General features: G+C 33.0%; 1 protein-coding gene across 1 annotated transcript in view; it reads right to left on the bottom strand.

The window, feature by feature from the left end:
- Nucleotides 1–696: 696 nt before the first annotated feature.
- Nucleotides 697–15,971, bottom strand: part of LOC100014454 (ankyrin repeat domain-containing protein 26) — a 113,978-nt gene continuing 98,703 nt past the window's right edge. Inside the window, exons 29-34 of the mRNA XM_056799585.1 lie at nt 15,261–15,370; nt 8,631–8,742; nt 4,685–4,975; nt 3,856–4,073; nt 2,621–2,847; nt 697–798 (exon numbers count right to left, since the gene is read on the bottom strand). Coding sequence (XP_056655563.1) covers nt 2,643–2,847; nt 3,856–4,073; nt 4,685–4,975; nt 8,631–8,742; nt 15,261–15,370 — 936 coding nt within the window. The 3' untranslated portion in view covers nt 697–798; nt 2,621–2,642. The remainder of the gene's footprint in view (nt 799–2,620; nt 2,848–3,855; nt 4,074–4,684; nt 4,976–8,630; nt 8,743–15,260; nt 15,371–15,971) is intronic.

Below are 15,971 nucleotides of genomic sequence, written 5' to 3'. Positions count from 1 at the left end.
TTGTAGCTTACAATTCTAGTTTCACTATAAAGGAAGAACTAAGAACCTTCATTGTTACAATCAGGAGATTACAATTTTGTCTTCACAATAAAGAAAGAGCTAAGTATCTTCATTGTTACAACCAGGAGATAACTAAATACAATCTTCACTCTGTGTGTGTGTGTGCGTGTGTGTGTGTGCGTGTGTGTGTGTGTGTGTGTGTGTGTGTGTTTTGGGGCTAGGTGGAGTATATTTGTCAGGTGGTTTTCAGCAAACACTAAGGAACCCCTTGCTCCAAACCCCCTACACATCTGCTTTCTCCTACCTTATCTATCCCCTGATCCCCCAAAATCAAAACACTTGATTTTTCTGCAAAAAAAATCATGTATCTTATGATACTGTATTTGTGATAGTCTATAGTGTAAACAACAATCAATTTTCATGTTGCTGTTTTCTTCACATGAACATTTTTATAATTTTTCCAACTGTCAAATGTACCTTATTGAGGATGTCAGAGTGGAAACAAAATCCTATTAGGCCCTGTGGAAACATTGAGCTTACAATCTTCAAACTCAGTTCTGCCATGAGAAAGGGGATTTAAAATAGCTTAGACTTACCTATAAAGTAGGGGAAATAACTGTACTCTATCTCTATTGGATTGCTAACTCTATCTCATTGGATTGCTGAAGAAAGTATGTAATAAAAAGGAAAACTATGTAAATGTCAGCAATTTTTAAGTATTTTAATAATGCTGCAAATTTCACCATATTAATTTTTGAAGTTTCTTGATGTTTCCTTTCCAAAAATCACTTCAAAAACCTAAAAGTTGCAAGAGAAAAAGAAACAGTTGAAAGAATTTTGCATTTTATATGTTACATACTTATTATTATTGAGACAGTTGTTGTGACTCTTAAAGGCTGGCTTCTCTTTTCTTTGATATATTGCTAATTTAGTTCTTTAGTGATTCCAGAAATTTTATACAGAGGATAAAACCAAGCAATGAGAAACATATTTTTACATTCTCTAAAACTAAATCTTTATGAAGTAAACAGAAACAAAATCTGCAGCCCATGACTTATTTGAGATCATATTAAAGGAGACAAATTGCTTTTCCTTTCATGTGGAATACATTCTGCTTTTACATGAACATTTTAATTAAACACTTCAGAGGAAAGATATATTTATTATCATACACTCATGTTTCTTTATCATCTTGATATCAACCAGATGCTTACAAGATACAGACCCATAAACTTTAACCTTTTCATCAGTACTAATTGATTACTCAATAAATGTATTCAATACATTTCTGAAGGCACTTGGCAAGGTCTTTTAAAAATCTAAATATTTGCTGAACTCAATGTTAAACACAATGCATTCATTATATTACTGATGGGAGGTTATTAGAAAATGGGCATGTTCTATAACATGGGCAAAAGATGCCTCAGACATACCATAGCACTGTAAATAAATAGTTTAAGAAAGCCTTTATAGAAATCTGAACTAAAAATTAATCTTCACAATAATTATTCACAGTATATGAGATTGGTTTCCCAAAATAGTGAGGGTGTGTTTACATATGGGTTTTTTGTTTATACAAATGAATTTGTTTTAAAAAATTCTTAAAAAAGAAATTGAGAGAAGAGCCATAGACAGAATTTATTATTTTAAAGTGTTAGATGCCATTACAATGGGAAAGTAAACCGAGAAAATAAAGGCTCTTCTTAAGATTGAGTTAGTGAGAAAATGGGTTTCAATTTAAAGACTTTATATGAATGCCACTTATCAGTTTATCATAAATTGAGTAAAACCATGTTAGCTTAGAGGTGTATTAGGGGATTATTTAAGTGAGAAATGATAATTGAAGATCACATCTGCCAATCTCTTCCCTTCTCCCTCCTTACCCACTTCACCATCCCTCCTTGTCCCTCCCTTCTTCCCTTCCCCTCCCTAGTTCATTCTTCTGTTGGTCTCACTGAAATCAACTCAGAGTAAGTATTTGGTATATCATACGAAGTACTCTCTCTTTTCTAAGTTTAAGTAAGGGCTTTATTTGGGAGAAAGGAAAATAAGAAAATGAAGGGAAAGATGGTTTGGGGTTTCCCTAATACTAAACAATTCCTAAGTTGGAGGATAGTGGAAATATAGTTCAGATTTGGGAAAATGGTCAACAGGTCTTGAAAATTCAGTCACTGTAATACAGCAGAGAGAAACCAGAGAGCAGGACTTTTGTCCTTCCTCCTGTCTGTCTCAAGGCAAAGAGACTCAGTTTTTTCAGTTTGCTTCCTCCTTTTTCAATGGTCCTTTCTGGTCCCCATTCTAAATAGAATGTCCATATTGACAGTTCTGGAGTCCTAGCTTTTCCAGCCTTTGCTGCAGACTTTTTTCCCATCTCTCCACATAATTACAGAGGTTAACAGACTGCTATGTAGGAGAGTTGTGAATCTCAGAAACATCTTACCACTCATTATCTAGCATTTTTAAATTATCATTAGGTAAAATGACCACCTACATTTTAATAGACTCTAAAAACCAACATGATACATTCAAAAATATTAAAGCAGGAAATTTCACTATATTGAATAATTTATACTGTATCTAAAATAGAAAAGAAAAAAATATATAATTCTAAATGACTTACCTTTCTAAAATAGGCCTTGGCTCTATTGTTTGAAGACATTGTGCTTCCAATAGAATATACTGTTTCTGCATGACATGAGTCTCCTATTGAAAACTGAACTTCTGTTAGGATTCTCAGTAGGAAATGGCTCCAGAACTGGACTTGAAGTAAAAGTGGTAATTAAAGTTTCATTCCTTTGTGTTTCAGTTAGGAGTCTGGAACTTATCTCAGATAGTCTCTTATTAGTTCTGTAAATATTTCAAAGCACATAAATGATAAGCATTTTAATGTCATCATAATTATGACTTTTTCAGAGTAGTATTTTAACTGAGAAAACAATTGAAGTAGGTGACAAAGGTTTTGCATAAGTTGAATTACAGTAATGCCTTTTCCCACAAAAGGTACAAAGACATTGATATATAGCAAGGAAGACTGCCCTAGCTCTTCATCTTAATCAGATAGTATCTTTTGGCTACCCAAGACTCTAACTTAAACCCTTCTGTAACGTTATTTCCTTTCCTTCCTTCCAATAGTTTTCTTGATGAGTTTTCCTCAAGTCGAAAACTGAAGGAGTGGGACTGGGAGGAACATGGGGCAATCTGCATTCAAATTCACTAGGATGGCCCAGGTTCTGCAGTCTTGGATGTCACCATTAGAAAAGATTATTTACAATTTGTCATATATCATTTTCAATGTGTTACAACATTTTCAGAAACACTTAAACCTTTCTATATTGCTGTTTGGTGAAATGATACAATAATGTCAATAGTTATTCTTATTTTCAAATTCTCTGATTTCATCTTGCAAGAACTAATCTGTAGCAGATAGTCAAAAGAAATATGTCATATAAATAAGACATATTTAAAAATAAATGGTTCATAGGATCACATATTGAGTACTGAAAGAGATCTCAGAAGTCACTTAATCTAACATCCTCATTTTACTGATGAGGAAACTGAGTGTCAAGGAGATTAAGTGACTTGTCCAAGTTCACAGGCAAGACTTAATAAAACCAGGTTTTTTGACCCTATAACCCAGGGTTCTTTCTATTGTGCCACATTGTCTTCCCTTTTACCTAATTAACATTTAAAAAATATTTTTTGCCAGTATTTTACAAAAGTTTTATCTCTAAACTCAGTCCTCATTTACCAATGAAGTTATAGATTTATCCATTAAGGACATGTTAAATTCAAAATGGAAATCTTAATAGCAATAAGTTGAAGTACAATTTTCTTAGTGTCTATCTTAGGACTTACCGCTCTAATTTCTTTGACAAGGATTCATTGGCTTTTAATTTTTCATGATAGAGTTGTCTATACATCTTTAGTTTTTCCTCAGCAGAGTTTTGACATGAGTTTTTTATTTTGAACAGTTCATATTCAATATTTCTAATTTGCTGCTTCATTTCATTTGTTATTGAAGCACTGAAATTTTCTCTTAATTGTTCTCCATTTTCTTCAGATTCTACCTGTTTCTAAACCAAATGCATAACAAAGAATGAAATCAACAAAACAAAGCCCAAACCTATCCCAAAAATTATAAGATGTTCATTACCATATTGTGTTAGGTTTGATTTTAATTTCAGTCAGTTTTTTAGAGAGGAATTCTGTATTTCTAAAATAAGTTTCTAACTTTTAAAGTATTTATCATCAAGGTCAGCTGAAATAAACTTCAACTTAAAAAACAAAAACCCTCTTTCTATTGGATGTTAGTTCAATAATTTCTTATCCTATTGCTAATATTAGATCATTATTAAAACAATAGCTATAATGCTTTTAAAAACTTTAACTCCAGAAGCTTCTAAGATTTTTATTACAAATAAAATATTTATTGAATTAAAAACACATTCTTGAAATTTTTTTCCAATTATTTTTTAAATAAATTGGCAGTGTAAATTATTATTTTTAATGATTTAAAATGCCATATTTTCCTTCTGATAATGATGCCAAACTTATGAAGACCTATGGAAAACAAGCCCGAGGACAAAATATTTTTTTTAATTTGAATTTAAAACAGGAAAAAAAAACCTAACCCCTCATTTACATAGAAATATTTTCAAAGGAAAGAAATGATGAAAAAAGTAACCTGTAAAAATACTTTGAGTATTCTCAGTTTTTCTATAATCTCTTGCGTTGCTTTTTCTTCAAACTCAGGTTTATATAGTTCTTTATGGCTACATTCTGGTATAGCAATTTTTAAATGATGCTTAAGATTTGCTATTTCTTCTTCCAATTGCATTTTATCTTCTTCTAGCTTTTTGCTTCTCTTTTGCATTTCTTTCATAGAATGTACTTCTTTTTGTAGATCTTGAATAGTAGATTCCAATTGTATACATTTTGAAGATGTTGCTTCCACTTGTTGAACAAGGTCATCATTCTGTATATAAAAATATCAGCTTAGCAATCATGCAAGTAAGATAAAGGTCTTTCCATTTAGTGCTTATATAAAACTCTTGAGATTAATTTTTAATTCAGCTGCAATGAATTGTATCATCATCCTCTTATTACAGCCATGAAATGTGTTTCCTAAATGAATACTTGGGTAAATTTACAAATTAAAAACAAAAGTTAAGACTGAAAGAAGATATCATATAATATGGCTACCTCCAATAGTCTACATAATACATTTAGTACTTGATTCCATATTGTCTACTCTTCTCTAATTTTTAATGTCTTAGACTTCTCTTCCCAGCTTCTATTAGAATGAGCAGATATCAATAAAAGCCACTGTAGATGGGCAGATGCCAATAAACTCTTCTTAAGTTATACTAGGTCTAAATAAACAAGAGATTTTTAATACCTCTACCTTCTGTCTTAGAATCCATAATAAGTATTGTTTCCAAGGCAGAAAAGCAATAAGGGAAAGGTAGTCAAGGTTAAGTGACTTTCTCAGGGTCATATAGCTATAGACAGTGTCTGAAGCTGGATTTGAAACAGAAAACCTGTCATCTCTAGGCCTGGCAGTCTATCCATACAACCATCTAAGTGCCCCAACAAGAGATCTTAAAGGGAATTGTTAAAGAAATGAGATTCCTTTGTATCATTCTACTGAGAGCATTGATTCTATGATAATAGATTTGATTGAGAGCAAATCTATTTTATGTTATTTTGAATGTCACATGGTGAGATGTTCAATAACAAAATGAGAGAAAATGTCTTTCTCAGAAAACTCTGGGGATACCACCCAAAGAATAAACCACTTTTACTAAGAAATTACTTAATTCAGAAGGTCTATTATATAAATGTTCTCTTCTTCCATCCCACATGCCTCTACAAAATAAGACAACAAGTTGAGCAGGATTTCTACCAGTTTTTTCTTTAGCCCATGGAGGTTAGATGACTGACCCAAAAAAAGGAGAAAGTTAAATTATTTCTTATAAATATTGATGAGAACTAAAAGACAACAGACATCAACCAGGAAAATTAATGATCTTGAGAGAAGATGATTTTAAGGAGCCACTTGTCATCAGAGAAAAATAAATCAGCATTACTAAGACTATTAATAGTAGTTAGCATTTACATAGCCCTTGAAAGTTTGCAAAGTGCTTCCTCTATTATCTCATTTGAACATTTATGTTTTTCAAAACCACTTTAGGACTTTTCCCTAACTTGTAATGGGGTTGGGGTTGGGAATATCACTATAATCAAATGGAAGAATCTTAAAAAAAAATTTAATCACTTAAGATGTGCCAATTATTATGCCAGCACAGGGAATACTTTTGCTTCCCTAAAAAACAAAATCAATATATATATATATATATATATATATATATATATATATATATATATATATATATATATAGTGCATCCTGGAGCAGAACGGTTATGGGTAGAATGAAAAAAAAAGCCTTCTAAGTAATAGAATCTTTCCCTCTCTGGAACCAACTCAAGTCTGTAACCACCAAAATGTGATTGCCAAAACTGTGAATGTTAAAAACTGTAAATGCCAAACTCTGTAAAGGTTTTGGCCAAACTGTAAAGGATAGTTTTTAGTGTCTTGACTTAAATTCTAAAAATAAGTGGTTGACATGGGAAAATCCCCAAATATGAAAATACCCAAGTCAGCTGGGTTTTATGGAGATTTTAATTAATATAAATGAAGGAATTAAGGGAAGGAGAGAGAGAGAGAACAGCCAAGCAGTAGAAAAGGACCTAGGCCAAAATGGCCTAGGCCTGAGCCTAAGGGAGAGCGAGTCAGGCTTTATCACTCACCACAAGATCGTCTCCAAGCAAGCTCCAGTCCTCACTTCAACTCTGAACTCCAACTACCTCCAACTCCAACTCAATTCAATAATCCCTTGAATTACTCTTATCCCTTCCTTTTAAAGAATTTTTCTCTTATGTCACCTCCTCTAAATGTCCATTCTTAGTTCACATCTTCTTTGGTTCTCACCTTCTCTGGTTAGATAAAATCGACTGAGTACTTCACACCTCTTTTGTTAAGCTTGCCTTTTGTAAATTGCTTAGCCCGTTTAGTGATTAATTTAACCTTTATAGGTACTGAGTACCTTTTTGTATTAGATCTAAAAATAGACCTAGCTTAAGGTTCTAGCTTTACTATAAGTTATGAGTTGGGGACTTTCATTGTTCAATCAGGAGTTTACAACTTTATCTTCCCCTAAGGCACTGTCTGATCAGGGTGGAGTAATTTTAAAAGTTCTCAATACATTCCTGATCAAGTACCTCCATTGTTACAATAGGGGAAAAACTTAACCAAATCTTTTAAGGTACAGTCTGAGCAGTTTTAAGATTCACAAGTCCTGTTTTTACAGAAAATGTTCCTAACTTTTTGATCTGTTGTATCATGAGTTGCTTAATACTAGAAGAAATCACTTTACAATCAAACTGTTGCTTTATTTGTTTTTGTTTTTGTTTTTTTGTCATTTAAAAATCTCTTGAAGAGCTCCTACTTTTCACCTTGTTTTTGGATAGTAGTCATCTTTTTGGAGGGTATTTTTCCTATTTAGGGTCACAAAAGGAGAGTTTTGGAGAGAGCTCAGAGGCTCTTAGAGGTCCTAAAAATAAAGGGCTTTCCAGTATTTGGTCCTTCGAAACAACACATTTTTCTTTGGGATCATTCTAATGATTAGAAAGTTTTTCTTTATAACAAAGCTAAATTTGGAGTCTTTGCAACAACTATTCATGAGCAAAATAAATCCAAAATTTCTTCCATTAAACTTTCAAATACCTTCAATACCTTTAACACAATGCATTTAGATATTTTCTATTTGATATATAATTTGTAATATAGATTATATATAATATGTAGACTACTACACATTATATACATGCAATATGCATGATACATATATATATAGTATATTTTATACATAAGAATAGACATATTCTATAAAGTGAATAGAGAAAAATTTCTAATTTACAAATATATATAGAAATTCACTAAATCCCAGTATTTGGGGGGACATATAAAATCCTTTAGCTTTTCTACTGTGTCCCTGAGAGTAGTATGAAACATATGACTTGGCCTTAGATAGAATGTGTTACTTCAGTGGATAAAGCACTAGACCTGGAGTTGGGAAGACCAGGGTTCAAATCTGACCTCAAATACTTACTGTGTGACCTTGGGGCAAGTCACATAACCCCAGTTATAGCCACTCTTCTGTATTAGAATTGTTACTGAGATGGAAGGTAGGGCAGTAAAATGGTTCCATTGATAGAGACCCACGCCTGGATTTAGGAGGTCATAGGTTCAAATCTTGCCTTAGATTCATCCTAGCTTGTGACCATAGGCAAGTCACTTAATCCCAGTTACCCAGCCCTTCCTAGTCTTCTGCCTTGGAACCAAAACTTTTTTATCAATTTTATGACAGAAGGTAAAGGCTTTTAGAAAAAAGATATAAGAGATTGGTTTGGGAAAAAACAAAAACCTATTGGTTTCTAGGCATAGGAAATTTGTATCTTCTAATGTATCCTGGTTTCCAATAACCTATATCATAACATCTATAACCATTTTAAAAGAAATATGAAGATAAAGCATTTTTTTACATTTTCCAGTATTGATTAAGTATTACCTTATTTTTTAAAGTACTAATTTCTCCATTTGTTTCAGGATGTACTTGTTTAAGTGTTTTCTGGTCAAGAAAATCTCCTTTGTCACATTTTTCTAATTCCTTTTTTTTAAAACTGTAAGAATGAACAGATTAAGTCAAAGTTAGTTTAAATTTTTTGTATTTCATGATTTTTGACCTTTTGGCTTAAGTTATTTTTATCTTGGAGAAGAAAATAAATCTAAAAAATGTTCTTGAGTTCATACAATTAAAATCTGACAAAATTTTGTTAAAAGAAGCAAAAGAAACAAAATAGTAGACTTAGTAGTTCATTTCTATTTTAAAACTTGTATATTCTTAGGCAGTTCTACATTAATATAAATTCATATTCCCCAAATGACCTCTGGCTTCACAGTTATTTTCAGAAACATGATTTTCCATTAATATGATAAAAATACATACAATATATAAAATGATTTTTAAAAGGTTTTATGATGAGGTTTTGTGTCTTTGTTATTTCAATCTTAGATCTGTATAAATTAGGTGCAGAAATACCCTGATACCCTTGTCCCTGCAAAACATAAATGTTATCATGTGTTATTATTAGAAAACAAAGTCATACTTATAAGGTCTTTTTTTTAGGGGGGAAAGTCAAGATGGCAGCTTAGGACCAACAAAAGTAAAAACCTCTTGACTATCCTTCCATATCAGTCTTTAAAAAAGTGCTTCCAAAAAAGACAGAAATCCAAACTGAACAATAAGATGGAGCCACAGATTGAATGAATGGCCATTATTGAATGAATGGTCATTCAATAAGATAGAAGATTTCCAAGCATTCCTGAGGAATAAGCCAAACCTAAACAAAAAATCTGAAGTCCAAACATGACATGCAAGAGAAGCTCAAAAAAAGCTAAATAAGAAAGAGAAAATTTAAGGAACTCATTAAGGTAAAAATGTTTATATCTCTACATGGAAAGAGGATATCTATAGTTCTCAAAAATTACTCTTAGTGGTATAGAAGATAGACGGAATTTACTCAGAAAGAGGATGGAGAAGTAAGCTGATTATGATGATATGATATTTATGCTAATGTGATGATATGGATTGATATGTATGCATATGAATGATATGTAAAATTCAATCAAGGGCTGAAAGAGAAGGTTGCACTGAGAGAAAAAGAAAGGGGTAATAGAATGGGATAAAATTATATAACCTAAAGAGAAGTGAAAAATCAATTCAGAGGGGGGCAGATAAAGGGTGGTGATGGGCAATGCTTAAACTTTAATCATAAAGGGTTCAGAGAGGGTAAAATAAGTATACTCAGTGAGGTGTATATATATATATATATATATATATATATATATATATATATATATATTCATTCATTTATTTATTCTTGTGGAAACAATGGTAGGGAATCAGATTGAACACACTGATGTTGTTACAGAGTATCCCAGTTCCGTTAAGGGCCAGTGCACACACCTTTGAGACCAAATAATATAAAAAAGTATTAAAGTTTATTTATAAACAAAGGGTAGAGTTTGTGGTTTGAAACACCAGGATGCCTTAGCACTACAAATCTAGTTCTCCAACCCCAAATCTACGCCCACCATGAGGTGGACTCTTCTGGTCTTGATGCTGCACTACATCTCCCTGGCTCTAGCTATTCCCCACCAAACTTCTCTATTCTACCTGACTAAATCCTCAATAGATTGAATGAGTTAGATATCTCCAAGTTGTCTCGAAAAGTCACTGAGAATGAACTCAAGATGACTAAGTTCACTCAGAGCAGAGGATAGCCCTGAGGATGTAGCTCAGAACCCCACAAACAGGATCTACAGGTAAAACTTCTCTTGAGAAATGTTGGTAAATAAGAGGATCAGATAGATCTGTAAGATATCTCTCCAGTCAAATAGGAATCTCCAAAACTGTTAGCAATGGTTTTCTCTCATGAAAAGTTGAGGTAAGAGAAAAACCTCAGAAGAGGAATTTCCCTCTCCCAGCTCAGGACAGGAAGAAGTCAGTTGCTTCTCTCTAACTGCTTCCTGTAGCTCTCCTGCATTTCCAAGATTCATTCCAGAATTCTTGGAAATGAGCTCATGCCAGCTCTTTTTGGAGACAGCTTCCTTACTCTTATTTAAGTTGTTCTTTTATAATTCTCTCCTTATAGTATAGAATTCTATTTTACCCCACAGAGAGTTAGAAAGAGGAATAAGACATGTTAAGTGGGAGGTAATTGGAGGGAGGAGGAAGTGGCAGGGGTGACAAAAAGCAAAACACTGGTAAGAAGAACAGAGTAAAAGGGAATAGAGTAGGATTAAAAGGGGATAATATGATGGAGGGCAATACATAGTAATCATAATGCTGAATATGAATGGGATGAACTCATCCATTAAATATAAGCAGATAGCAGAGTGCATTAAAAACCAAAATCCTACTATATATTGTTTACAAGAAACACATTTGAGGCAGGGTGACACACACAGATTCAAGAAAAAAGGCTAGAGCAGAATTTATTATGCATCATCTAAAGTAAAAAAAGCAGGAGTAACAATAATGATATCAGACAAAGGTAATGTAGAAATTAATCTGATTAAAAGAGATAAGGAAGGAAATTACATTTTGCTAAAAGGTACTATATAAACAATGAAGTAATAACATTACTAAACATTTATGCAACAAATGGTATGCCATCTAGATTTCTAAAGGAAAAACTAAATGAACTCAAGGAGGAAATAGATAGTAAGACCATATTAGTGGGAGATCTCAACCTTCCCCTTTCAGAACTAGATAAATAGAACCAAAAAAATAAATGAGAAGTAAGAGAAGTGGAGGAAACTGAACAGGGATAAAAAAGGAATATACCTCCTTCTCAGCAGAACATGACAAATATACAAAGATCCACCATGTTTAGGGCATAGAAATATTGCAAACAAATACAAGATTTTCAGATCATAATGCGATGAAAATTATACTTAACAAGGGTCCATGGAGCACCTTTCACACAAATAAAGTAAGATCTAAAGAACTGAATAAATATTAATTGCTCATGGCTAGGATGAGCTAATATAATAAAAATGACAATTCTATCTAAATTAATTTATTTATTCAGTGCCATACCAATCAAACTAATAAATATTTATTTTATAGAACTAGAAAAAATAATAACAAAATTCATCTAAAAAACAAAAGGTCAAGAATATTAAGGGAACTAATAAAAATGTGAAGGAAGGAGGCTTAGCAGTATTATAAAGCAACAATCATCAAAACAATCTGGTACTGGTTAAGGAATAGAATGGTAGATCAATAGAGCAGATTAGATGCATAATATACAGGGGTAAATGACCTTTGCAACCTAGTGTTTGATAAACACAAAAATCTGAGGTTTTGGAACCAAAACACTTTTTAACAAAAACTGCTGGGAAAATTGGAAAATAGTATGTCAAAAGCTCCGTACAGACCAATATCTCATGACCTATCTCATAACCTATACTAAAATAAGTTCAAAATAGTGATACCATAACCAAATTAAAGGAACAAAGAATAGTTTTTCTGGCAGATATTTGGAGAAGGGAAGAATTTATGACCAAGCAACAGATAGATTATAAGATGTAAAATGAATAATTTTGAATGTTAAATTTAAAAGCTTTTATATAAAACAAAACTAATCTATACCAGATTAGAAGGGAAACAACAAATTGGGTACAGTATTTTATAACAAACATTTCTGATAAAGGTCTGATTTCTCAAATTTTTAGAGAACTAAGTCAAATTTATGAGAATACAGGCCACTCCCCCAAATGACAAATGATCAAATGATATGAACATGCAATTTTCAGATGAAGAAATCAAAGACATCAATAATTGCTGGGGGCCATCAGTCCACGATGCCTTGACAGAGTCACGCATGGTAGCTGGGGAGACCACAGAGTGGTCCTTGGTGAGATGTGACTGCCCACTCTATCCCCCTTGCATGACTTCTTTCATCAATGCCCCTTACCTATGAATTGACATGATTATTATTCTCCCTATTCTCAAAAGAAATAATGCAAGAGCAAAACACCTGTACCCTAATTCTCCAAAACATCACCAAAAGATCAGACCCTCAAACCCAATCCCAAAAAGACTATCATGGATTAACTTTTACTTAAGTACATAATTTCCAGCAAAACCTCAGCTACAGGCCAAGCCTAAAACTTTCTCATGAAGCCAGCACACAAATACAAGTACATCAAGCTTCAGTATGCCTCAGTGAATCAGTAACTCCCTAGAAGCCACCAGTATAAATTTGAATTGTGTTCCCAGACCCCTCAGCCCCTATGGTATGATTGTTGAATTGTCTTCTAAGAACTGCTGATTAATTATTCCATTCTATTAAAAGTAATACATAATTTTCCTTGATTGTTTGTAAGCTCAAAACTTCTCGAAGGGTAATGAAAAAATTAAGCAACCTGTGATGAAATCATTTATCTTGTGTGCAACCTTTAATTCTGTCTGTAATCACAATACAAAAATATAGAATGTTAATCAAGTGATTTGTTAAAAGTTAATGTATCACTTTTCCAATTATCTCTCTTTGATTTTGTATACCTGCATGCCAAGAATATGGATATAAAAATAAATCCCAAGCCTGGGAATGTTGGAGCAGCTGAGATGCAAAGCAATCCCATGGGCATTATGATTAAGCTGCCTTCCATTTGTTATTTATTTTATTTTATTTTGACTGATTGTTCGCCACCTGTTGGGAACCTTGGAGTTGCGAGTGGGTCTGGACCCTGACTACAGCAAATAATCAACTCTGAGGTACACCACACAGTGCTGTACATCATATTTGCCAATATAGCAGTAAAGAAAAGTGGTAAATGTTCAAAGGGATGTGGCAAAATTGGGACACTAATTGGTGTCAATTGGGACAAATTTGGTGGAGTTGTGAATTGATCTGACCATTCTGGAGGACAATTTGGAACTATAAAACTGTGTGTAGCCTTTGATCTGGTTATACCACTACTGGGTCTATATACCAAAGAGATAATAAAAAAGGGGAAAGGACCTACTTGTACAAAAATATTTATAGTTGCTCTTTTTGTGGTGGCAAAGAATTAGAAATTGAAGAGATGTCCATCCATTGGGAAATGGCTGAACAAATTGTGGTACATGATGGTAATGGAATACTATTGAACAATAAGAAATGATTAGCAAGGTGATTTTGGAAAAATCTAGAAGAATCTGTGGGAACTGATGTAAAGTGAAATGAGCAGAACAGGGAGAACATTGTACACAGTAAAAGCAGTATTGGATGATGATTATCTGTGAAAACTTGGCTATTCTCAGAAATGCCATGATCTGGGACAATCCTGAAAGACTGATGATGGGAAATGCTATCCACCTCCAGAGAAAGAACTGCTGGAGTTGTCTTTCACATCAGTGCATTTACAGTTTTATTTTGAGGTTGAGGTTTTGGTTACAATCTGGGTTTGCTCTACAACCATGACCAATATGTATTTGTGTTTTTCATGACAAAAAAATGAGAAAAAAATAAAGACTTTCAGTAAAAAGCAATTTTAAAAAGATGATACAATCAAAAGCCTTTTACTTTTAGCAATAATTTAGTGAATGATGAAAATGAAAATGAACAAATTATTTTTTCACTGTAAATATTAGGATAAAATTAGATTTGGGTCTTTTAAATAAGTTTTAATAAGTATTAGATTTGGGTCTTTTAAATAAGTATTAATAAGTGAAGGCCATAAGAGAATCCTTTAAAGCTGCCTAAGGCTCAGCTTGGAACTTGGACCAGAGATGATGCTGGAATTCTGTGGAATGTTAGTGTGGAGGTTTGAATTAACTGCCATGGCTAGGAATTGCTCTCTCTGGAGCTAACCTTGTTCCTGTGAGGTTGCTAATCCCAAGTGCTCTGGGTCAATTTCCCTATTCAATGTGTGGGAATATAAAATCTAAAGTTTGGAAAGAGTGAGTCAACAATTTAACGGTGGTGGAAGTTGGAAGGCTGGCATAAAGAAACAAGATCTTTCTTTCCTTGTCTTTGTAAACTTAACTGAATGGAGACAGACTCTTGGCCCAAGTTGGCTTGGAAGCCATTTTGGCCCACTAGGGCCTACCTTGGAGGCAGCATATAATTTAATCAATAAGAAATTTGACAATAGATTTAGATCAGATAGATTGGGAATTAAATTGGATAAGGAGAATAGGAAGGTTTTTGAGTTTACTTGAGGCAGGAAACAAGGCTGTGAGGCCTAGAGGGAAGTGGAAAGAGCTAAGTAACCCCAGTATATCTTAGGGAACCACTATCTTGAAACCCTTACTACTATCCTTTCTTTCTTTTAAACCTTAAGACATTAAATAAGGTTTTGAGTTGTAACCTGCCTCCAAGGAGGTTTTTTTTCCATTTTGCTGAAGCCTATCTAGGCCCAAGCTTACCTCAGTTTGAAACTGCAGTCAGATTGCTTTTACCAATAACAGAGATTACAAAATATGGTCTCTATACAAAACTGCCCCAACAACTGAGAATTACATACACTGCAATTATCTAAGTATTAATGTATAAAATTAATTTTACTTAGGATTTAACAAAATAAAAGTTAATGCTTGCTTATTTAATGTTTGGTTGAAACAATTTGGAAAAAGTAGTCTTACCTAATGATTTCTTTCTGTAATTTGTTATTCTTCATTACTTCTTCTAAATGACTTTTCACAGATTGCTTTGACTCATTGAATTTCTTTAGTTTTCCACTTTCATCATTAAGCTTTGAAAACATTTTAGAAAAGTAAAATATTATAGGAAATGAATTGATGTTTTAAAAATGGACACATTTCATTAACTCTAGATCCAATTGTATATAATAGTTTATTAAGCATAGATTATAATATTAAGCCAAATATGAAGATTAAAAAACAACAACAATGAAAGTTCATGTTTGGTTTCAATATTGGTATTACTAAAACAAAGTCTTCATAAACTTTTGAAAAATTAGTTAAATGAATAGTTGAGCATTGAATTAGGGCTGGATTTGCCAATATATTGTGGAGAAACACTGGCCTTTTCCCTTCCCACATGGTCAATTCTCATTTCCCCTTGTGTTTGCACACTTGGCCCTTACTCTAAGCCTTCTTATGTTGAAAGGTTTCTATATATATTCTTATGTTCTCCAAATCCCTTTGTATTCATAACCATATTTTCTTATTTCCTTTCAATGGTATCTGTTGTTCTAGATTATGAAAAGGTAAATGACTTGACCTCCTTTTCAACTTCTCTTCAAAGCCTCAGTCTCTCCCTTCTGTTGTCTTCTGCATCTTAAAAAGGAATAAAGAATGCTTGTCCTGAATTCTGCTGTCTCTTTGAGATTC

Source organism: Monodelphis domestica, chromosome 5 (assembly GCF_027887165.1).
Source record: "Monodelphis domestica isolate mMonDom1 chromosome 5, mMonDom1.pri, whole genome shotgun sequence".
Lineage (NCBI taxonomy): Eukaryota > Metazoa > Chordata > Mammalia > Didelphimorphia > Didelphidae > Monodelphis > Monodelphis domestica.
The sequence above is the reverse complement of the archived record's forward strand: the minus strand, read 5'-3'. Positions and strand labels throughout refer to the sequence as shown.